Source organism: Helianthus annuus, chromosome 6, assembly GCF_002127325.2.
Source record: "Helianthus annuus cultivar XRQ/B chromosome 6, HanXRQr2.0-SUNRISE, whole genome shotgun sequence".
NCBI lineage: Eukaryota > Viridiplantae > Streptophyta > Magnoliopsida > Asterales > Asteraceae > Helianthus > Helianthus annuus.
Window position 1 is genome coordinate 67162038 of NC_035438.2, and position 25809 is coordinate 67187846.

At 36.0% G+C, this 25809-nt stretch overlaps 1 protein-coding gene across 1 annotated transcript; it reads left to right on the forward strand.

The window, feature by feature from the left end:
• Positions 1 to 3029: 3029 nt before the first annotated feature.
• Positions 3030 to 6980, forward strand: LOC110865596 (serine/threonine protein phosphatase 2A 57 kDa regulatory subunit B' kappa isoform). The gene is made up of 3 exons (XM_022114892.2): positions 3030 to 3247; positions 4487 to 5685; positions 6436 to 6980. Exons 1-3 carry the CDS (start codon positions 3046 to 3048, stop codon positions 6790 to 6792), a joined length of 1758 nt encoding a protein of 585 aa, XP_021970584.2. The 5' UTR covers positions 3030 to 3045; the 3' UTR covers positions 6793 to 6980.
• The last annotated feature ends 18829 nt before the right edge of the window (positions 6981 to 25809 follow it).

The following is a 25809-nucleotide window of genomic DNA, read 5'->3' on the forward strand; positions in this document are numbered from 1 at the left end:
GTCACTTAGAACAGCCAAAATCAGGTGGATTTCATGGTTAAAAGTTGCGATTTGATGGTGATATTGATGGGAAAGTGTGTAGTGATGAAGAAAGTACAAGATTTGAGATGAAAACTTACAAGAATCACGAGGAATTGAGAGAAAAGTGGCCTGAGAGTGCGTGAGTTGAAGGAGAGCTATCACATCACATGAATAGTGATGTGACTGCTAAGTATTTATAGGGAAAGGAGAGAAGAGGCGGTGTGGAGCTCATAGTTCGATTGGCCCAAACTGATACCTTATTACTCAAATTCAACCTATTCATAGTAGAGCACATTTTACTAAAACTTCAGAACTATTATACAATTTCCCCCAAATTCTTAAAATGGGTAGAAATGAAAACCCCTAATTATCCACATCCCAACCAAGAATCAGAAATTCATGTCGGCTAAATCTGTTTTAAACGAGATTATTAAATCTTGTGATGTTCCAATGCATCACAAGGTTTTTGGTTCGGTTGTTCTTTGTTAATCTGTTACATAATGTGTGATTCAATACCTCGTTTGTTGGATGTTCTGTTTAAAAAATATGCACGGATGAAACAGTTTTGGAATGTGATCGGTACATTTTGTCGAATGAAGGGGTACGGGAGTGGGGTTTCAGGCGCTGGTGGATGGGAGACGATTCAGGCGACGGTGGCCGAAGGTTGTATGCGGCGACTATGGTGTTTTAGGGTTGGGTAGAGAGATGGGGATAAAATGATAATAATATAACTGAAATAAGTTATTTATATATATATATTTTGAGTAAAATGCCTGGATAGTCCCTGTGGTTTTGTAAAATAACACCTATAGTCCCTAACTTTTGGAAATTACACCGATGCTCCCTGTGGCTTGACGAGTTGTTACTCGGATAGCCCCTGGAGTGGATGTCCGTTAGTTTTCACCATTAAGTCCATATGAAATTACTTATTTACCAATCTCTTTAAAAATAAAAAAACAAATATTATACACACTCAGATTATTATATTGAAAGTGTGGGGCCCACAAACTCTTTTTTCTTCTACAAAACAACCGACCACCATCACCATAAGCCACCTCCACCTCCACCTCCACCCACACCCACACCCACCTCCGCCACCTAAACCTAACCCCTACAACCCTTAACCCATCAAAAACACCACCACAGTCACCACCGCCAGAACAACAGCCACCAACAGTCACCAGCAGCCACCATCTGAACCACTACCATCTCTATACCCATAAACCACCACCATCATCATCTTTCTCTGTCGTCAACGCACCCATCGTCGCCACCACCGTCAACAACAACCATAATCAAAACCCAGCCAATAAAACCCTAAATCGGTTCTAAATCTACAAATTCAACTCAAAACTCGAAACCCTAAGAGGCAACATGTACCTTAATCGACTGAATTTACCATTGCTAACATTAGCAACCCATCGTCACCATCCTGTTCGCGTCTCTCTCTCCCTCTGATCTCTCTTTATCTAGTCGTTTCTCTCTCTAAATGTGGTAGATGAAGGGATCTGGGATGGAGGAGGGAGTTAAGGTGGTGGAGATGTTGATGTTGGTGAAGTTGCAGGTGGTGGCGGCTGGTGGTAAGTGGTGGAGGTAGGTAGTGGTGAGTGTGTGTGTGTGTGTGTGAGAGAGAGAGAGAGAGAGAGAGAGAGAGAGAGAGAGAGAGAGAGAGAGAGATACAAGTGCTTAAGGTGACGGAGATGTTGATGTTGATGGAGTTGCAGGTGGTGGCGACTAGTGGTACGGGGCAGGACCGATCCTGAAAATTCAAGTGCCATGGGCGAGCCAAAAAAAGGCCCTTAGGCCTTACTGAATTAAATTTTATAAACTAGTTCTTTTAAGTTATTAGTATTTAGGTTAACGAATCAATATTGAGCATATCACATTTGGCTAGGCTTTATGAATTAATATTGGCAATAAGTTTTTAGATTTTAGATTGGGCTAGGGTTATTTTTAATTTTTAGATCAAAATTAAATGATTCAAGAACTCAAGTAGAAAAGAAATAAAGAATACTCACAACTCATAATCAGCACAACAACAGCGACTTCAGCCAATCGGCCTGTTCGATGATTATTGTTCTGAACTGTTTAAGCAATCAGCCGCGATCAATGATCATCAGCGACACCTTCAGCCTGTGTTCAGCGACTTGGTATCCTTGTTGTTCAGCGACTTCAACGTTCAGCCCACTCGGTTCAGCAATTAGCACAACAGCAGCAGTTCAACACTTCAGTCTTCAGCGACATACATCTCTCCTGCCATCCTGCTCGACGTTTGGTATCCTGCTAATGTGCCGCCCATTCAAACTTCAAAGGTTTTGACTGTTATTTAGTTTGTAAACAATTTGGGCTTATTATTTAGTTTGTAAAGAATCTCATTTGGGCTTATTATTTAGTTTGTAAACAATCTGGGCTTATTATTGGTTTGTAAACAATTTTTTAGAGGTATCATCGTAGTTGTTTAGGGGTGTCCTTTGGATAAAAATCGAAAAAATAAAATAAAATTTTACACTACCAGTAAAAAGTTGAGCCGTAGCCCGTGCTACGGCTAGTTCTAAGCCAGGTCCGCCCTTGCGCTGATTAGACGCCTATTCACCACTTTGTCCACTTGCGCATCCCCTCGCTTGAGCCTGTTGTGGTTAACCTCTGTTCGCCCAAGTTACCACACCCCTAAACACTCCCAAAACAGCCGCTCACCCAAGCGACCATACTCACCCCGGCGCTCACACGTGACCGCTCCGGCACCCCGTTACAGTGCTTGCAAGCCACCTGGCCGCCTACGTGGCTTACCCGACGCTAACAGGTATCATAACGCAGAGTCTTAGGGTTTAATTGAAGCTAAAAACCAGAGTAACTTTAACTTCAAAATTCATACACCATAAACATTGCACAAACCAATTTTACAAACTTTTATGTTAGGGATTTAGTAAAAGCTCAAAACATTTTTCCATTTCTCAGCTAAAAGTTGATAAGTGAAAAGCAAAAGTAAGATCAAAACAAAAATAATATTGTGAAGGTACAAAAATCATGAACAAAAACCTATTTCTCGGATGCTTACAGAAAGGAAGACGGTATCCCCATTTTCACCATTCTTATTTTTATTATTATGCCTTCAATTTCAAGAAATTAACACAACTCTCTCTCTCTCTCTCTCTATCTCTCTCATGGTATGTCTTCATCTCTTTCTATCATCAGAAGCCCATGTCCATTTTTCTCCCTGAAACTTCAGGTACTTTCTCTCTCTCTGTCTCTCTCTCTCTATGTGTGTATATATGTATGTATCTACATTTGTGTGTATTATATATGTATGGATCTCTAAGACCTACTTGCTTCTTCAGTGTTGTTGTGGCCGTTTCATTTATCTTTAATTATTTAAGGGGAAACATATGTGACAGAAAACTGCTTGCATGTAGACAATTTTAATGCTAATTTTGTAGCATTCTATTGAGAATCTGGGATTCATTGGTCTGTTTATGATATGGGTTTCTTCCATTTTTGTTTTTTAAATTTTGTGTTGTAATTTTTCAGATCTTTATCTGGGTTGTAGATCTGGATCTTTCCTTCTTAGATCCCTTTTCACAACCCTATGAAAATGCATGATTTTGTTTAGAATTTTCTTGTTGGATTATGATGAATCTTGTGAATTATAGCTTTAATTTCAAGTTGGGGCAATGGTTATTGGCTTTTCTTGAAAATCAGTTCAAGATTTTCTTGAAAATTTGTTCAGATTTTCTTGAAAATTTGTTCAGATTTTCTTGAAAAGTTTCAATTTTTATATCCATTTTGAGATTAGATCATAATGAAATTGTTGTTTGATGAGGTTCTTATTGAAAATCATTTTGGATTTGCTATGGTGAATCAACTGTTTGAATTTTGTACATGTTTTTTCTGGGACATATTAAACATGGTTGTTGTAAAAATGGCAAAATACAAAAATGGTTTGCAAAATTGACAGTCATTTTGGACAATATGCTGAAATGTATATGCAGAAATAACTTATCTTGCTTGACAACTTATGTCCAAAATAAGTTAAATCTTGCAAGGTTTTATATTCCTTTTACATTTATGTTTTGCTTCAACAAGAAGCAACAATATGTTGGTTTGTAAATTGTCTGTTAATGCTTTAAAGAAAAGGAAGATACAATTATACAAACCGATTATAAGTAGATAACTGCGAGAACCACATAAACATTTATACGTATTTCTTTAATTGTGACACATATGACAATTATGTAACCGTCCCACTTTCTCTTTCTCACTAGATTCGATATGCACAGGGTGCGTATAAGTGCTTATGCGGTTCTCTTCTTAAATTTGGATATGTATTCTCATTCCCCTAATAATAGGATATTAAGTGTGTCCAAAATGTTACCTAATATTTGGGTTTGTTTTCACCCTCTTTTTGACCGCAAAATCCAATACACGAGATTTTTTTATCAGTCACATTCATTTTTTGGGATTGTTTTAGGTTTGTTATCGGCTTCAAATTCAACTGTTTCCACTATGATCAAGCAGTTCCTCGCAAAGATCCCGCGTAAATCCGCAAAATCCAATACACCAGATGCTGACGGAGGCGGTTCTTCAACTAGTGTTACAACTGATGTGGGAAACAGTAGCTTCATCAACACTTATAATGCCATTTCGAGTCGATTAAACTCGGTTAAACAAATGTCTTCCTCAATTTTTCCGGCAAGCATAATGTCAGGAGGGGAAATGATTGATCCTCATGTTCCGTTCAAAGACGTCCAAAGTTCAGATAAGCTAAGACTTCTGATCAGTAAACTAAATCTTTGCTCTAAGTTATATGATTTTCATAATCAAGATCAAGATTCCGCTGAGAAAGACATAAAGCGTCAAACTTTATTAGATATTATCGACTTTTTTTCATCTGAATCGCCAAAACTTAGCGAACCCGCGATGTTTGCGGTTTGTAAAATGTGTGGCAACAATCTTTTTAGAGATTTTCCTCCAAAACGGTTTTTTTATTCGCCTCGTGGTGAAAAAGAAGATGAGGAACCGTCTTTTGACCCCGCATGGTCACATCTACAACTTGTATACGAAATACTTCTCAGATTTCTAAGTCAATCCTCTCTTGACCCGAAGATTGTCAAACAGTATATCGATCACTCGTTCATATTACGGTTACTTGATCTTTTCGACAGTGAAGATCCTCGAGAAAGAGACTGTTTGAAATCCGTTCTACATCGGGTTTACGGGAAATTCATGGTTCATAGACCCTTTATTCGGATGGTCGTGAGCAACATTATATATCGCTTTGTTTTCGAAACCGAAAAACACAACGGGATTGCGGAATTATTGGAGATCTTTGGTAGTGTGATTAGTGGTTTCGCGTTGCCGTTAAAGAACGAACACAAGCTGTTTTTACTAAGGGCTCTTGTTCCTCTACACAAACCGAAGTCTGTGGGGGTTTATCATCACCAGCTAACTTATTGTGTGGTTCAGTTCGTAGAGAAAGAACCGAAACTGTCGAGCGCTGTTATAAAGGGATTGTTGAAATATTGGCCCGTTACTAGCAGTCAGAAGCAGTTGATGTTTTTAAGTGAGTTGGAAGAGTTGCTTGAAAAGATTCACACTGATGAGTTTGAGAAAATTATGGTTCCATTGTTTCGACGTATAAATTGCTGTCTTCGCAGCACCCATTTCCAGGTAACCCTTCAACCAATCAGCCCGTAAATGTGGATAACAAGATGGTCAGGCGGGTTGGGTTATGGGTAATCTTTTATGGTACATGTTGACACGGGTCGGGTTGAACCGATATACTTATTGTCCAAAGCTTCTAATTATTTTTAGAGTCAAGTACACGGATAATCCTTGTGGTTTACCAAAATTTTGTATTTGGTCCTCAGCTTTCCAAAAGTACATGGATGATCCATGTGGTTTGCACTTTGTAACGCATTTAGTCCCCAGCCAACAAATCTAAAGGTTTTAGCACATCAAAGTTAGGGACTAAATGCGTTACAAAGTGCAAACCACATGGACCATTTGTGTACTTTTGGAAAAATCTGGGGATGCGTTACAGAGGACAAACCACATGGACCATCTGTGTATTTTTGGAAAGCTAGGGACCAAATCCAAATCTTTGATAAACCACAGGGACCATCTATGTACTTACTCCTTTCTTTTGATAAATTATTAGCGTGTCAAATATGATAGCGAACTAATAGTGTTTTAACTTTTAAGTGATGATCTAGCTTTTTTGGACAAATGATTTAGAAGTATTTATTAGGTATTAAATATGCATTTTGGGCGGCTTTTGACCCATCTAACGTGTTTCCTTTTAAGCTAATTATTGTCGTGTTTGACCCGTTTCCACTTGCAGAAAGATTGTATACACGGACTCTTGATTTTAGATATCCGACTAATAATGTGTAACCGCTGCTTGATTATTATGTACAGGTGGCTGAGCAAGCACATTTCTTATGGAACAACGAACATATCCTCCATCTTATAATGTGTAACCGCCACGTGATTATACCTCTTGTCTACTTGACGATAGAGCAAAACTCACAAAACCATTGGAGCCGCACCGTACTCAACCTTGCACAAAACATGATGAAGATGTTGAATGATGTTGATCAAGAATTGGTGCAGTCATGCCAAGGGCAATCAGAGGAAGACAAGTCAAAGTCAACCGTGGTGGCCGAGAAGCGGCGGCTGACATGGGAGCGGCTTGAAAGCATTGCGGGTTTTCAACCTGTCGTGGGAAGTGTTCCGGTTTTGGAAGAAACCTCGGCTTGTATTGTCTCTTGCTAGTGAACTAGTTTTGCATTGGATTTCTTCTTGTTTTTTTACTTATGGGAGAAGATCAAAGGTGGGGGCAATGTAGTTATTTATGAAGTTTGAAGATGTTATTGTTATTATTATTGTTATTTTTTTGATGAGAATATGGAGTTGTGTTTACATGTTTTGTGTATTTAAATTCTAACAACCATTTTATTTTATTCAAATCTTTTATAAACATCTATTTATAAGATTCAGAGTTAATTACACATATGGATCCTGTGGTTTATAGTCAGTTTCACCTTTGGTACTAATTTTTTTTAACATGTTTAGGTTTTATGATTTCAATTTTGTAACACATTTGGGTACTAACACTAAAATTATCAATATAATGACTTAAATACCCTTCCATTTTTTTTATTTTATCAATGTAACACCTTTGGGTACTAACACCTAATTTTATTTAAGTTTAAATCTATTTTACAAAATCTATTTTTTTATTTTCCTCTTTTTATTATATCTCTTAATTAACATAAAATCTATTTATTTTTTATTTATTTTATAAGTAAACATTTTTATATAATTTTTTAAGAAATGATAAATAATTTAGCATGATAGAAGTTGCTCAAAATCTTAAATAATTAAAAATTCAATAGGTATAATAATAGTTGGTAATGTGCAAATAAATTATTATTAAGATATTAGTTTAAAACTCCGTGTATTACACGCGTTTAATGTATAAAACTTAGTTTTAATTTTTGTAATTTTAAATATATGGGATTAAATAATATAAAACCAATAACAATAATAATAAAAAGACTGTATCTCATCGGTACTAAAGTGTTTCCTAAGCACATAGATACGCAAATAAAATAGAGACGTCATGGTTTAATCACACCGTCTCAAAATGTGCTAAGTAATTGATCGTAACAAACAAATCAGATTAGATTATACATTTTTACGATTTTACTACAAAATATATTAAATTAGTTGTAGTTATTTTTAAACAGTTTTTCTTGGTTATGCTACATATTTTGATATATTAATTTAACTAATTTTCAAATATTATATTCGTGTGTTTTCAAGATTGATAAGGATTTTAATAGATACTTATTATATCATTTGTTTCATTATTTAAGTTATATTTTAAAGAGTTTTTATATATTCATAATATTAGTCAGATATTTATCTAGTATTATTTAGTAATATTATTAATAAATAAAAATGGAGTGGACGTTTTCTGACTTTTTTAATTTATATTTCTAAATAAAAAAATAAATAGATTTTATGTTAATTAAGAGATATAATAAAAAGATGAAAATAAAAAAAATAGATTTTTTAAAATGATTTAAACTTAAATAAAATTAGGTGTTACATTGATAAAATTAAAAAGAATGGAAGGGTATTTTAGTTATTATATTGATAATTTTGGTGTTAGAACCCAAAGGTGTTACAAAATTGAAACCATAAAATCTAAACCTGTTATAAAAAGTTAGTACCCAAAGGTGAAACTAGCTATAAACCACAGGGTCCATCTGTGTAATTAACTCTAAGATTCAAGAATAAGTGTAAAAATGTTTATTACAACAGATTCATAATATAAACAAAACGTCGTTTATACATGCTAGTTTATGCGAGATCACCAACATATCACGTCTCTTAAAGTGTGTTTACGATCATAGTTAAAGAAAAAGAAGTTGTACATGTGCGATTTGATCTCTAAAGCAACACGATTTGGCATCGATAGAAACAGAAGACTTTGATTATGCAATGTTTGGCCTCACATCACAAGAATTACTCAAAATGACCTAGTGATGAAACCAGAAAGTTAAACCTTGAAGGATTAAAGGCCCTTTTGAAATGGTTTGTTAAGTGGTCATCAATAGGAAGATACTGTAACTCTGTTCTACCTCACTCAACAACATCTCTAAGAAAAGGAAAAGGGTTCCTAATGTCTCCATGTTTGGTGTTAACTATATTCTTGGTGATGGAGATGGCACTTGTGTTGTCCACCATTTATTTCTTATAAACTTTTGTCACTTTGACTATTTATGTAACACCCTGACACCGGTATAACTGATGTGTCTCTGGTATAGCTGATGTGTCACTTATACAATCACAAATTAAATGTTGTAAGTACTTATAACGTTACCTTAATTATAATAAATACAAAATCTACTTATTACATGTGTTAAAGCCAAGGTCTTTTGTATACTTATGAGCACTCCCTTCATAGAAAAAGGAAAAAACAAAAAGTTACGTGTAAGCAAAATTTGTCCATTGAGCAATAGAGGGTAAAAAGATGGCACGGTTTATTTCATGTAAAAAGGCTTCAGTTTTCAAAATTCCTTTTTAGGAAAATGGTTTACGATTTCACAAATTCAGAAGTCAAAACTTACATAAATTGTTATCTTTCTAAGTGCACTTAGTTTCGTATACTAATTAACTTTTTATTTATTTATTATATTTGTTATTTCTAATTAACTAGAATTACACCCGTCGCGATGCGGCGGGTTTCGGTAGCAACAACGACGATTTTTCAACGAAAGACTGAACGCTAATATATACATTAAAAAAACTACAACCCTAATAATTTTTTTTCTAAACTCAAAGATTAAACCTAATGCGCATAAGACATGCTAATGTATCTTCGGGTTAAGATCAAATACAAAGGATAAAATAAGTAAGAAGGGTAAGAAGGATTCTAGTTCATTGATCTTAGATTTGGAGGGTTGAGATTAGTTGTAGGGAAAATAAGATAATAGAAGGGCATAAAGGGAATACTATATTTATGGATTTTATCTCTCCACATGCAAGGCACATGCCAATTCCCCCATCGATTTAAAACGTCCATAACTTTTTCATACGACATTTTTTTTTTAAATTTCACCATAATAACGAGTGTTTTTTTTATCTTTAATACGAGTACCATATTATCATATAAAAATAAAATAAAAAATTTCATTTTTAATGGGTTTTTTTAATCAAAACCTATAATACAATGTTAATTTGGGTTCTATCCATTGCGTTTTTATAAGAACCTATAACACAATATATGACACAATGAAGATGGTGTTATATCTGGGTTTTCTATAAATTGTGTTATTAGTTCAGGTCATTGTGTTTAATATGTTATTCATTGTGTTTTAATATGTTTTCCATTGTGTTTTAATAATTTGTTCAATTTTTTTATTATCTTTGTTCATTGTTTTTAGTTCGTCGTGTATTGTGTTTTTAGTTTGTTTTCCATTGTGTCTTCATCTGCTCTCCACTGTGTCTTTTATCTGCTGTCATTAATTGTGTCTTTTATCTGTTGTCATCAATTGTGTTTTTATTTAGTCTGATACTTATTGTGTTATATGTTATCGACATTGTGTTATACGTTATGGTCATTGTGTTTTAGTATGTTATCGATTGTGTCTTTAGCTGTTATCATTGATTGTGTTTTTGATCTACTTTACATTGTGTTTTACATCATGTCCATTGTGTAACATGTAACTGGGTTTTTGAATTTTTTTTGAAAAATATAACAACATGGTACTCATATTAAAGATAAAAAACGTTTGATTTTATGGTATAACTTTTTTTTTTAAAAAACAAACGATGTATAAAAAAGTTACGGACGTTTAAAAATTGGGGGGGGGGATAACATGTGACCTGCATGTGCATATTCACTTTCCTCTTGTAGACAAAATTACCCTTTCCATTTAATTCCTCCTAGGACACTTGTTACGCTCTGGTGGCTTCTTACTCTTCTTATTTTTAAATACTTTGTATTATAACTCAACCCATGTATCTTCATGACACGATCAATTATCTCGTCTTGGATAAGCGTTTGGTCCTCCAACTGGTCTAGCCACTCGGTCTCTTTTTGGACCACAACCTTCCTTCTTCTAACCACCACCGTAGGCATGTTTTTGTTCAGTCTTACGGTTCCATCCTTTTGACCTCCCTAACCTGAACCGAAGGCAGTGCGGTTTTGAATTGCCGTTTGCTAACCAATTTGAATTCTACCAACGACATAAAGGAAAACAAGGTTTGCAACATACTAAGTCTAGCAATTCTACAGAGTAATAAAAGGTTTGCAACATACTAAGTCTAGCAATTCTACAGAGTAATAGCTTCCAAATGACGCTGGGAACAAATAACTGCAACATCATATACCCATTTAGTGTAAAGGCTCTAGAACATGAAGTACATACGAATAACAACATCACAACAGCGCAAAGTACAAAGCAACAAAAGCATAATAATGTTACTAACTAGTGACATATAATTAGGTTGCCATTGTATAACCCATACAACTTTGGTACAACCCTCATATTCACATAACGCACACAAAGCATCATGTCCACAATAATGCACCCACATGAAAGCCATCAGTGGTCGTGACCACAAAGCCACAAATAAACCCAAATACAACACAGACTTTGGTGTCGACAAAGCTACCCTCAAAGCCACATAAACATGCATCAGTTAAAAAAAATTTCACCAAAGGAAAAACAACCGAACCATAAACATGCATCAGTTAAAACCATTTTTTAGCCATATAGCTCCAGTTAAAACGCCTTAAAAAAACCATTTTTTGAGCTATAATTTACAACAGCTAAAAAAACCATTTTTTGAACAGCTCCTAGTTAACAAAAAGCTATTTTTTTAGCTATAATTTACAACAGCTCAAAAAAACTATTTTTTTTGAGCCATATAGCTCAAAAAAATGTGTCTATTTTTTGAGCTCAGAAAAATCATAATTTGTACTGTAAAACGCCATAAAACACCAAGTTCAGAAAAACGCCATGAAAAAACTCAGTTGAAAACGCCATAAAACACTCAGTTCAGAAAAACGCCATGAAAATACCTAATTAAAACGCCATAAAACACCTAGTTCAGAAAAACGTCATAAAAAACCTAGTCTAAAACGCCATAAAACACCCAGTTCAGAAAAACGCTATAAAACCCAGTTATTTTTTTTCGAAAAGTATATAAATAGTATACTCGTTGGAAAGATAAAAAAACGCTGAGTTTTATGGTGTAATTTTTTTCAAAAAATAATCACGTATAAAAAAGTTATTCTCGTTTAAATATGATGGGGGAAAATGACATGTGATTAGCATGTGTACATTTGTTTGGATCTTCCTATTTTACCCCTCCTGGTAGTTCCAAGGCCCCTATTATTTACAAAAATGCCACCGCATCAATCTCAGCCACAAACCACTAAGATCTTGTGGCTGAGAATCGTTCTCACCGTTCTCACACTTTGATGCGTTCTCTCCTGATCCTGTTTATATATATATATATATATAGGGGATGGATCATGAGAAAACTAGTTTAAATGAGAAAACCAAAAAACTAACTAAAAAGCCTAAAAAACATATCAATTTTTTTTACAAATTTTTATAAAAAATCGCTATTTTTTATGTACGGAAAAAAAATTTCAAAAAAAAAAAATATATATTATTGTATTGCACATGTGCACTAATACGGATATAATGCACATATGTAGTACACATATAATGCACATGTGCGGTATTCAAAAAAAAATTATATATAAAAAGTAGCGATTTTTTTTTAAAAATTTGTAAAAAAAATTGGTATGCTTTTTAGCTTTTTTAGTTAGTTTTCTAGTTTTCTCATTTAGATGTAGTTTTCTCATGATCCTCTCCCTATATATATATATATATATATATATGTGTGTGTGTGTGTGTGTGTGTGTGTGTGTGTGTTTATTTTCGTCACTTGTCCGACTTTTATAATTTTCATTACTTGTAGTAATGATGTATGTATAAGTCCATAAATATGTAAAATTCTCCAATAAGTCCGAATATTTGTCCAAGTCCATTAATTTTTAGGATATGTATATTTATATCAATATATATTTTTGTATTTGTCCATATACCCTTTTATGGGTAATTTTGTATACTTGTATACTTGAGTATTTCTTATGTATTTGTATGTGTATTTTGGTGGTGATACTCCCTTGGAATATTTAGTATATTTTTCAAGTTCCTAATATACACTAATGCATATAATATACATAATATACACTTAGCACATAATTTTGTGACCACTAAACATATATTTTTTCCTAAAAATATACATACTTAATATTGATTTTAACCTTGAAGAAAACCTTATTTCTTGACTTGTAATTTTGTATAAAAATTAGGAAACCTTAGTAAATATCTTTAGGTGAATTTTTGGGGAAAAAGTTTCACCAAAACTTACATTTTTCTAAGTGTCAAAATTTTATAAAAATACTGACATAGTTTCCCCAAAAATGGAGGTTTCCCATGTTTTTAAAACATGTGTTTATTTTCTTTTCATCATCAAAATTCAAGATTCAACACATTATCAAGTAAAATCACTATAATCATCATGTTAAATCCTATGATGAACTTGAATATTTCTTAAAAACATGTAGTCATTTAGATCTACATTTTACATACTTAGATCTTCCAAAAATAAACATTTTTGTGAAACTTTAACAAACTTTTATGAACTTTATTTTACAAAGTTTAACCATCCACAAGTCTTATGTTTCTAAGATCATGAAAAACATATTTTAAAGCCACTTTCATGCTTACTTTGAAAACCTTCAAGTTCATCACCAAGTTTCATTATGGATCTTTCAAGATCCATGCTTAAACTTGTTAGATCTAAACTTCTAACAAGCTTTCACATGATGGATCTAACTAAAATCAAAAGGTTAACATTCACAACTTCACATCATACATCAAACAACTTCATAACAACTTGTTTTCACTTAAATTATGTTAGATTTACATGTCTTCAACTTTTTAAAGTTTATGTTATTTGATGGTGTAACTTGTACATAGCCTAAACAAGAAGTAAAAAAATGTATGTATGAAGCTTACCACTAGCTCTTGTGTCTAGGGAAGTGGCAAGAACTCAAGAAGAAGAAGAATGAAGAAGATGTGGTGGATAAAAGCTCCTTAGCAAGGTCCTTCACCTTCCAATGCTTCACACCTTCCTTAAACACCTTCTAGCACCTTTGTATAACCTTAGATTGCCTTGATTATGAGTGAGAAATGGTGATGTGTGTAGTTGTGGGTGTGGTCGTGAGGTAGAAGAAGAGAGGAGAGAAAGATGGTGAAATTTGAAAGTGATAAGATAATGTTCATGATCCTTTAGACAAGTTCTTATAATCTCCAACATAAGTTTAACCATGGGGTCTTATGTTGGATTTCTTGGCAACACAAAAAATTGCATAATGAGGAAAATTGTGGGGCCATCTTGGGGCCGGTTTGAATAGAGGGGGGGGGGTAAAGTGTAAAGTTTTGGGAGTTGAGGGTTAAAGATGTAAGTTAGGAGGTTTAATGTGAAGTTAAGTGTGTTTAGGTTTTTTTATGATTTTTAAGGTGTTTTATCACCATAACTAGCTTTGAAACATAAAAACTGTGTTTCTAGTCTATTTTGGTGTTTTGGGTGGTGTCCGGTTAATCGTTTGGTCATCGGTTCGTTAAAGTGCTAAATAGTGAATTTTGACAAGGTATGAAGTACCTTTTGTGGCAGTTTTCATTCCCGACACTTTACAAGTTATTCTGGACACTTAAACATTAATTCTGCATGTTATTTTGATGTTTAAATGCCGATTTTTGTTGAATTCTACAGAATTATGCATTTAAAGTGCGTTTCGGGCAGTTTTTAGTGCTTATTTCAGCTTCCGGAAAATGTTTATGTCAACCCTTGTTCACACACTTGGGTTTTAACGTATTTTTGATGTTGGACCTATATATAAGTGCTAAATCTATCGTTTAAATGTATATTGAAGCTATGCTGACACAGCTTGCCTATCCGATGAGTTTACTAATCGTTTCGATGCAACGCTTAATGTATTGCACAATGCGATAAATGAAGTATGAAACATGCATGAATTCATATGTAAAACAGATAAGCATATAATGTTGATGTCTAAGAACATAAATGCAGGAAATAAATAATTACTAAAATAGTATGAAAATTACCGGTTTCATGTCAGTTGTCACAGTCTCCTCCCCCCCCCCCGGTTAAAAGAATTTCGTCTCGAAATTCAAGCTGAGTTATCTCTCGCAGGAGCTTCCTTGAACAGGTGAGGGTACTTGGCATTGAATTGATCCTCATGTTCCCAAGTATACCTGGGCCTGTGTCGAGAGTTCCAACGTACTTTGACCACTTTTATGCGACTTCTCCTTGTTTTCTAGACCTTCCAGTCCATCACCTCAACAGGTTCTTCTATGAATCAGAGTTTGTCATCAATGTGTACCTCATCCGCAGGGATAATAACTGTTTCCTGTGTCAGACTCTTTTTGAGGTTCGACACGTGGAACGTATCGTGTACGCCGTTCAGTTCCTCCAATAACTCCAATTTGTACGCACGGTACCAATCTTTTTCAAGATCTTAAACGGTCCAAATTGGATTCAACTTTCCACGCTTCCCGAACCTTGCTACACCTTTCCAAGGTGAGACTTTCAATAAAACTTTGTCTCCCACCTCGAAAGCTAAAGGTTTCCGTCTTCCATCGGCGTAGCTCTTCTGTTGATCACGACCCACCTTGATACGGTCTCGGATCTTAAAGATTTTATCAGTCGTTTCTTAAACCAGTTTAGGACCAATCAGTTGTCTGTCTCCAGCTTCTGCCAAACGCAGTGGTGAGCGACACTTGCGACCATATAGAGCTTCGAACAGTGCGACCTTTATGCTCGTATATAGCTGTTATTATAGGAGAACTCGACCAAGGGTAGGTGAGTATCCCAGCTGCTGCCTAAATCCATAACACAGGCACAAAGCATGTCCTCAAGGGTTTGTATGGTCCTTTCGCTCTGGCTGTCGGTTTGCAGATGGAAGGCCGTGCTTAGATCTAGTTGAGATCCAAAGGCCTCCTTAAAAGATTGCCAGATCCTTTATACAAAGCTTCCATCTCTGTTTGAGATTATTGAAATAGGCACTCCATGACGTGCCACAATCTCCTTAAGGTACAATTCGGCAAGCTTTCCAGTGCTATCTCTCTCCCGTATCGGTAGGAAGTGTGCGGACTTGGTCAATCGATCAACTATCACCCATATCATATCGTGTCCTCTAGGGGTCCTGGGTAATTTCATTAGAAAATCCATCGACATTTGTTCCCACTTCCAAATGGGTATCTCTGGTTGTTGCAGCAGCCATGATGGCTTTTGATACTCGACCTTAACCTTGGCGCAGGTCAGGCACTTTCCGACGTAAGCAGCAACGTCGTTCTTGAGATTTGGCCACCAATAATACTCTTTCAAGTCTTGATACATCTTATCCGATCCTGGATGGATCGAGTATCTTGACTTGTGGGCTTCATCAAAGATAATCTCCCGAATACCGCCAAAGAGCGGAATCCAAATGCGTCCCATGAATTATAAGGTTCCCTCCTCATTTGGCACCAACTGTTTCTCCATACCCCGGAGAAGTTCAGCTTTAACGTTCTCTTCCTTGAGTACTTCTTGTTGCGTGTCATGAATATGCATAGTAAGATTCGTCCGAATCGTCATTTCCAAAGCTCGAACCCTTAAGGTTTTAACTCGTTCCTTTCGACTTAAGGCGTCAGCTACCACATTCACCTTTCCTAGGTGGTACTTAATCTCACAGTCATAATCGTTCAACAACTTAACCCATCATCGCTGACGCATATTTAATTTCTTCTGGTTAAATATGTGTTGTAGGCTCTTGCGATCCGTGAAGACAGTACACCGAGTACCATAAAGATAATGCCGCCAAATCTTCAAAGCGAATACTATCGCGCCTAATTCCAGATCGTGGGTGGTATAATTCTTCTCATGAACCTTTAACTGTCATGATGCATATGTTGCAGAAGCACGTAACCCAAACCTTGACGTGAAGCGTCGCAGTACACCACAAAGTTGTCAGTACCTTCGGGCAGCAATAAGATCGGTGCATCGCATAACTTATCTTTGAGAAGTTGGAATGCTTCCTCTTGTTTGCCCCCCAGTCAAACTTCTTGTCTTTCTATGTAAGGGAAGTTAGCGGTTGAGCATTTCTGGAAAAGTTCTCAATAAATCTTCGGTAGTAGCTCGCTAATCCCAGAAACTGCCCTACTTCGGTTGGAGTTTTGGGCGCTTCCCAATTCTTGATTGCTTCAATCTTTGACGGGTCTACATGAATACCATTCTCGTTCACCACATGACCAAGGAACTGTACTTCGTGAATCCAAAATTCGCATTTTGAGAATTTCGCACAGAGTTTCTCTTTCTTCAGCAGTTCTAGAATAATTCTCAGATGCTGCTCATGCTCATCTTTCGTCCACGAATATATCAAAATATCATAGATAAATACTATTACAAATTTATCAAAATATGGTTTGAATACGCGATTCATTGATGCGTGTGTAGTGTTATATATTTTTATGTATATTTTTTTAGCCCTTTTTAACACTTTGGTCAAGTTTTAAATTTATAAAACAAGATATTCTACTAACACTAAACACACATATTGGCAAGTGCACCCATCGTGAGCATAGTATAGTGTTGGTAAGATACCGAGGTCGTCTAAGGACACAAGAGCTTTTAATACCGGTTTATCCTCAACGTCTAATCAAAACAAAAGTTTAGAAAAAAGGTTTTAACATGAAAATAAAAACTAAAATGCTGAAAAATAAAAATAAAACAGATAGACAAGATGAATCACTTGGATCCGACTCGCCTTTAGTGTAACCTTTGATTATTTTCGCATTTTTGCACTTTTTAAGAGATTATCTTAGTTATTGTAGTAGGGCCCCTCTTTTGAAGGTGACGTTACCCTCAACCTAGTAGTTTGAGTCAACAAGGATACAATCCTAAAGGGTTGGATTATTGAAAGATAATTAATTAAGTTATTAATGCATAATGTGGTAGTCCCCTCTTTTGAAGATGACGTTACCCTCGGCTAAGTAGTATGAGTCAGCAGGGATACAGTCCTAAGTAGCCGGGTTAATATATTAATAGTAGTTTACATATGAGGGGATCAAGGAGTTTGGACCCCCGCCATCCAATACCAGTGGGTATTAAAGGAGGTCCTACTAAACTTGACCCAGGTCCTTGCAGGATCTATACACTGAACAAGGCAAGACGCTTACCAAACCATTCCCTTAACCCCCAACCAGGTAGGCAACATATCTCATATAGACCGTGGAGATATGAATGGTGTAAATCTTTTATTTTATATAGACAGTAAAATAATGTCAAGACACCACAGACAAATGATAAGGATGTTCCACCTTCAACATAAGAAACTAGTTATTAAAGTCGCTAAAACATAACCAAATAAAAAATGCGAAAAGATTAAAAATAAAAACTATTACACTAAATGCTTATCTTCACCAAGTGATGTAAGAGACTTAGGCAAACATGGCCTTTGATTGTCAAGAACTCTTACTATCAATCTTGGATCCCGAGACTACTTACACACTCTATGATTGATGATGGTGGTGGATGTGGGTTGTGATGGTGGTGGTGGGTGGGTGAGGTGTGAGAGTGTAGGATCAGTTTCGCGACCTGAATGAGTCGTTCGGAAGAGCTCTAATCCGTTTCAGAGGCGGAAACTAAGAAACGAACTTGAAAACAGCTAGAAAATCACTTTAATCCTCTTTTTCATTCAATAAACAACGTCTACAATGAGAGGAAATACCGGCAGCACCTCGGTATCAAATTACACGTCAGTTACAAATGACATCGTTTGAATGATATATATAGTACATGACCTGGCCGTTTGAACATGCTCAAACGGTCATGCATCACTCAAACGGAACGCTCTCAAACGGACGCCTCACTCAAACGAACAGCATCTCTTCAAACGAAAAGGCTTCATTCAAACGGCCAGCCTTCAATTTCTTGTTTACTGATGTCATGCTTGATCAAATTCACTCCGAGACTGAGACTCGACATCAGACGAAGACGACAGATGACTGCACCAACAGACTCCCCCTCAGATGTTGATGAGTCTGAAGTGTCGAGTCTTCACAATCTTCAGTCTTGATCTGTCTCTGAGCTTCACTCTCAGTCTATTCTTGCAGGTCTTCAGACTCCCCCTTGCGATATGCTGGCATTTCTTCAGATCATCAGCATCATCAGCTTTAGGATCGTTGTCTGGCTTTCTGTCTAGCAACTTTTCATCCTATCCTGCAAAAACTCTACCTCAAAGTAAATTTTTCTCACATACATTTCTCAAATTTAAACACTCGCACTATTCAGAATCTCTATCAAAACAATTACAGATCTTCCAACCAGATGAACCATTTTAGGGTTAGATTATGAAAACATTAAATTCCAAACAAACACTCACCCTCAAATATTGCTCATCATGTTTAGCACTCAGAATTTTGAAAATTTGCATTTCAATATCAGTTGTCGAAAATCTTTTTGAATTTTCAAAATTTTATGCTAAAACGCGCCAAAATTTTTTTTAATTTTTGAATAGAAGTAAAAACAGAAACAAAATATTTACAGACACTATTTTTGTGAGTTCGTGCAAGAGGATCATATCAGATTTTGAAACATATCACAAACACCGTTAAGCTTGATTACATTTTAAGTTCTAAACAATTTACCTAGATTGTCAGTATGTTTGTCCTCTTAAATTTTCACACAGATTTCAACTGTTTCGAGATACGCAATTAGTGTCTTAGATACTTAAACTTATCCGCGTGTCCCACTACTCGAATATACTCCCGTATCCAGATCCCAATATTCAGTCTTACAGGTGAGTATACCACAACTGATATCTGTAAAGGGGTTATGTGCGAGGGCCGTGAGAGCTCAGGTCGATACTTCCGTATACGCAGAGAGATGATGGCTTCGACTTTTGGTGGGTCCCCTTTAGAGGATCTTTTGATTACAACAGCAGCGACTATTAATTTTTTTGTTTCATCAGCTTGCTGAGGGCGAGCTTATATTTCAAAGCTTTTTGCAGAAAGTATTATCCGGGGACTAGGTCAGTATTTCCATACAGCAGAAGTCCCGGGATAATACCCCAGATATCACTGAGTATAAAGACCTAGTATCTCAGAATACGGGACCTTTCAAACAAGATTTTAGGGGTTACCTATATATCCAAGCAGTTTTGTTAACCCACAGAATAAGCAAGTTTGATTTTAGGTTTATATCTCGTTACAGTTTACTAAATGTGCGAAAACCTCCTGACACATCCACAGTAAGATTGTTTATTACATTTTGACTATACATTTCTTTAGCATGTCGTGATAGTCTACTGATGTACTATCATTTCCTCTATTATGCAACAAAAACTCATTTTTCAATTTTATCATGTTTTTGTCTGTTTCAAATTTTCTGATGTTTTTGGATTTTCTAAAAATTCTGACTCCCCCTAAAATTCAAATACATCTAATGAAAATAGAAAACAAACTGTACAAAACATGATAACTGATATCAAATCGCTTCAATTCTCCATCCGTTTGGCTTAAACAATCAGAACTCCCCCTCACAACAAACTATTTTCCCATAATGATTTCAAAACACTTAAGTTTGTTTTAATCAGAATGGTTTTTCCGGAAAATAAGTTTTGTTGATTTTACCACTTGTAAAATTTGGGGATCAAATCATCACATTGTTTTACCAATCTTTTGAATGATAGTTAACTCAAGTTCAAATTAATGACCATGATTTAACCACTTGTACGATCAACCTAGTTCAAATTCTGAATCACTTATAGCAATCACCAACATACAACTCAAACCTGTTTTTCAACCAATTACCATCAGTTGGTTGAATTCTCAAGGTGCCGATTCCTACTCCACGCTTACAAACCTGGGAGTTCTGACAAATCCTGCAAAACTTTAAACACAGATTAAGAAAGATGCCGATTCATGATCCACGATACCAACTTGGGATCTCCGGCAAGTCAGGTTTTTATTCTTTGAAAAATATATCCACCCAAGCCTGACTTTCCTTGGGTGTAACATCTTTTTCATCTTTTCTTTCAACAGACTTGTAAACACGTCCTTTGGAAGCATAAAAATCTTTGATACTTTTGGCCTTACCGTTGACCATTTGTCCAAATATACGTTTCACATTTCCGTTGAAAGTCTTTTCAACATCAAATTTCTTCTTGTCAGAATAAATTTGATTTGAAATTTCAACTTTTCCAACTTTCTTCATAAAATTTTCAGCACACAACGGTGGAAAATTTTCATCGTTCATGGTTGGAACTTTCCTTTCAATCTTTTTCTCAACACGTGGCTCCTCTGATTTTATGGAATCAGATTCATCACCAGAACTATTACCTGAACCTTTCATTACCCATTTTTGATTTGGCACATTATCTTTTCTTCTTGAAGTACTCTTTGAACATTCTCCTTTCTCAAAAGTTGAATTTTCAAAGCCAGTAAACTTCCGGGTTGACAGTTCAGTCTTTTCAACTACTTTCTCTTTCATTTTTCCAGAAACTTCATGTTTTGGCTTGAATGTCTTTGGACAATCCTTCGCCACATGACCAACAATCTTGCACTGAAAACACGTTCTCTTCTCAATCTTCTTCGGACCTTCATTCTTCTTTAGTTCTTCTTGCTTCTTGGCAAGGAATTCCTGATTTGTCTGTCTTCTAAATGATTGTTCTTTTTCAGCTTCTGACGTTTTCCCTGAAACAAACATAGTTTTTGATTTATACAATTTTTCATTTTTATTGTTTTTCGGTGGAACAAAACCAAGACCTTTCTTTTTGAAATTACGATTATGGTTTGGTTTCTTTTGGAAATTATAACCACAATTGTAACCCATTTTCTTGTTAATTCTTTGTTGAACTCTTGAAGTGTATTGTTTAGGTTTTCCGGAAAGATTTAAATCTTTTATTTCAGAAATATTAATTTCTGTTATTTTGAAAACCTTTTGGATCATTTCAAATCTGACACTTCTTATTGGAAAACTCTCGTTAGAATATAATTTGTCAGAACCTTTCAAAGTATATGCCACTTTGACCGATTCATCATTCAAATTAGATTTCGAAAGTAAAAATTCTTTATCATAAACCCGTTTGTCCTTTTTATTTGTCGGCTTTGACATATTTGACCCAGACTTTAACTCGGGTTTGGACTCCGGTTTTGACTCCTCACTGTCATCTTTGTCTAACACCTGATCTACCACACTTTTTATCAACTTTGACTCATGATCAGTGTCTGATGACGTATACGTAACATCAATACTTTCTGGCAAGTTATCCGACGGTCCAGACTCCCATTGCAAATTGATTGCTTTTTTGACTCTTTCAGAATTTGGATTTCGAGGCATAAATCCATATTAGACCGGGGACGGACATCTATTATAGACCACACTTGATTTCTTACCAAAAGATTTCACTTTTCCTTCATCTTCAGTCACAGCTTTCTCTTCTTCAGACATTTTCATTTCTTCAAACGTCTTCAAATTCTCCACTACGGGATAAATCCTGTCAACAACAAAAGAAGAACATGAGTAACTGTTTAACAACTTTTTAACTTTCTCAGTCTCTATCTTCTGTGTTGCCAACTCCAATTCTAAATCAGCACATTTTTTATATGAAAGTTAGCATCATCCAGCTGTCTAAGATATGCTACTTTCAAAGTATTCATCGCCATTGCTTGTTCACCACTCGAATCAGTATATTTGTTGATTTCTCTGTTCATTGTGTCATACGATTCTTTCAACTTGTGAATATTGTGCAACAACTCATTGTTTTGTTTGATTAATGAATCACAGTTCATGCACTTTTCAGAAACTTCAACTCGTTCTGCATCAATCTTCACTTCATATTCTGGAACTTCTTTGACACTTCTGCTTGATTGTAAAAACTCAGCTCTTCTTCTTTTCTCAGCTTTCGCTTCGGTTTTCAATCTCTCTTCCTCTTCTTTGTTCTTCCTTCGTCTTTCTTCAGCAGCTTCCATGACTTTTCTGCACCTGCACATTTCAAGTCATAAGCATTAGCAAAGAAAGCATGAGAAGTGTTTTTGGACATCTCTTTGGCCATAAATTCTTGATCCGGGCAAAAATCATCCCAACTAAAACCTTCAGCCAACTTTTCATCATCTTGTTCAACCAAACACACTTTGCTATCTTTCGGGAGATACTTTTCCCAGGTAAAATTATCATACTTTCCCTGACTAACAACACATGCCTTTCTATCAACCACATCTCTCCCATTAGCTGTTTGTGCCTGTTGCTACGCTGGTGGTGTGATTTGATGATAGATGGCCTTCTTATGATAGTCATTATTTCCAAAAGGATTCTGGGCTCCGGTAGCTTCACGGTTTTTGCACTCCCTCTTGAAATGCCCCTTCTCCCTGCAACGAAAACACGTAACTTAGATTTATCAAAACCCAAAGCTGAAACGTTTGCATCACGAAAATCATCACGGCCTGTAATTTGTTTAAACTTTTCAGCATGTCTCATCACACTCGCCATACACCATTTGATATCCATCAATTCCATTTCCTCAGCATCGATTTGATCGTAATCCTCTTTCGTGAGCATTGGATTTCCGATCTTTCCTGCAACAAAGCAACTATAAGACTCTAAAATCATCCCTAACAAAGACATTTGATTTTTTGCAATATCTTCAGTGTAGTCTTGATCATTTTCAAGACTTAACACAATGTTACACTGAAGTTTTCTACCATTCTTTGTTACAGAGATATTAGGATCGTATGATGAAAATCTTGTGCTGTTTGATCCTTAAGATGCCTTCTTCTCAGGAGAACCTTTAACACTATATGCAGTTTCGATCTTTGGAGAATACTTTGTAGAATCAGTAGCACCACTCTTATAGTACAAACTGATATCCTGTTGTCCATCATAGTTTTTCATTCTAGCGATCTTTCTCTGCTCCATCTCCTGAGCTTCCAGATGCTTGATAAAATCTCCCAGTGTCATTTTCTTATAATCTGTTTTGTTTGACCGCAGCATCATCAGAAATGTTCCCCATGTTTCATATGGTAGCGCATCTGCAAGTTTTTCAATCAATTCATCAGTATCTTTCTTAACACCAAGTTTTGTCATATTTCTCACCAAGTTACAATATCTATCAATTATTTGCTTGGTACTTTCATTTTTCAATCCCCTAAATAAATCAAATTCCTTTTTAATGAGAGACATCTTATTCCTAAGCATATCGTCACTTCCAGTAAACTTTGCTTCCAACTCTGTCCAAATCGAATGTGCAGTTCCATCATGTTGAAGCAGTATCAAAATATCTTCTTTTATTGCTTGCTGAAGCAGACTCACCATCAATTTCTCATCTCGATATTTCTTTTTATCTGCAGTACTCATCTCTCTAAGTGTTAACGGAGTACCATTCACAACATCGTTCTTTGTGGGCTTAACATACGGCTCTTCAGTGTGTTCCCACGCATCTAGATGATAAGCCTCGACCCAATTTCCAAAACGTTCAGACCACACGTTATAGTCATCAATATCCATGAGTTTGGGTGGTTTCTGAGATGTTCCGGTTTCATTTTCAATCATAGCACTTTGAGTCACTGACATCGGTGTTGCAAAAGCGTTATGAAACTCAGAATCCATGATAAACAGGATAATTTCTCAAATGAACACAACTTCAAACGGTCAGACAAAAATTCAAACGACAAGGTCTTATATTAAGCGGTCAAGAAGCTTTCAAACGGTCTGATGTGATTTCAAACGACATAATGTCTTTCAAACGGACAGATCTGGTTTCAAACGATAGGTTCTAATTTCAAACGAAACTTCAAACGATTGGACGATTTCAAACGATAGGAACTATCTTCAAACGATTGATCTGGTTTCAAACGATAGGTCTCATGACGTCAGCAAATTGTCGAACTTTTTCAAACTGACAGGCAATTTTTATCCGTTTTACTTCGATTTTCAGTCTGAAACATTCAAGGCTTTGTCAGTAAACAATTCCGAACACAGTGTGAAGTTTTGAGCTGATTTTGACCGTGGAAAGTATCGGCTTTGAACAGAAGGTGTAGAAAATTAGATTTCCAAGCTGAATATGGCAAGAACTCCTCGTCCTGAGCTCTGATACCAATTGTAGGATCGGTTTCGCGACCTGAATGAGTCGTGCGGAAGAGCTCTAATCCGTTTCAGAGGCGGAAACTAAGAAACGAACTTGAAAACAGCTAGAAAATCACTTTAATCCTCTTTTTCATTCAATAAACAACGTCTACAATGAGAGGAAATACCGGCAGCACCTCGGTATCAAATTACACGTCAGTTACAAATGACATCGTTTGAATGATATATGTAGTACATGACCTGACCGTTTGAACATGCTCAAACGGTCATGCATCACTCAAACGGAACGCTCTCAAACGGACGCCCCACTCAAACGAACAGCATCTCTTCAAACGAAAAGGCTTCATTCAAACGGCCAGCCTTCAATTTCTTGTTTACTGATGTCATGCTTGATCAAATCCACTCCGAGACTGAGACTCGACATCAGACGAAGACGACAGATGACTGCACCAACAGAGAGAGGTGGTTTGCCAAGGGATGGTTTGCAAATGAGCCAAGCACCCCTATTTATAGCCTGCACAGAAGCCCGGACACGGCCCCGTGTCCACCCATCTTCTCTTTCTTCATTAAATGCAGTTTTTCTGCATTAGTTGACCACGCCCCCGTGTATAGAAGCGTATCTGTACTATCAAGATTTTCCTAGATTCTGCGAATCTTAGAGTTGACCACGGCCCCGTGTCCGCTGGACACGCCCCCGTGGTGGGTGATAGAAGCTTCTACAATTTTCTTTTCTGTAGACACTTAGGCATGCCCCCGTGCTCATTGAGCACGGGGCGTGTTCAACCTTTTGTTCTCTTGTTTTTGCTTGGGAAGATGCTGTCGGGGGGTTGGGCATGCCACGTTTATTGCTTTTCTTATATTTATGTTAGATTTAGCTGCCTTATTGCTTCTTTTGTTCATTTGAGCTCATTTAATCCTGAAAATACAAAAGGAAGACAAAAACACACTTTTTCCAACATTAGTACTAAAAAGGGTTAGTTTTATGTCACATTTGATGTAATTTATATGTTGCATTTTGCGCACATCAAATACCCCCACACTTGAATCTTT

Excerpts from the sequence above, each read along its gene's own strand:
- LOC110865596 (XM_022114892.2), top strand. The coding sequence starts at position 3,046 with ATGAACAAAAACCTATTTCTCGGATGCTTACAGAAAGGAAGACGGTAT. Across the intron at positions 3,248-4,486 it reads TTTTCTCCCTGAAACTTCAG|GTTTGTTATCGGCTTCAAAT; the intron begins GTACTTTCTCTC and ends GGATTGTTTTAG. Across the intron at positions 5,686-6,435 it reads TTCGCAGCACCCATTTCCAG|GTGGCTGAGCAAGCACATTT; the intron begins GTAACCCTTCAA and ends TATTATGTACAG.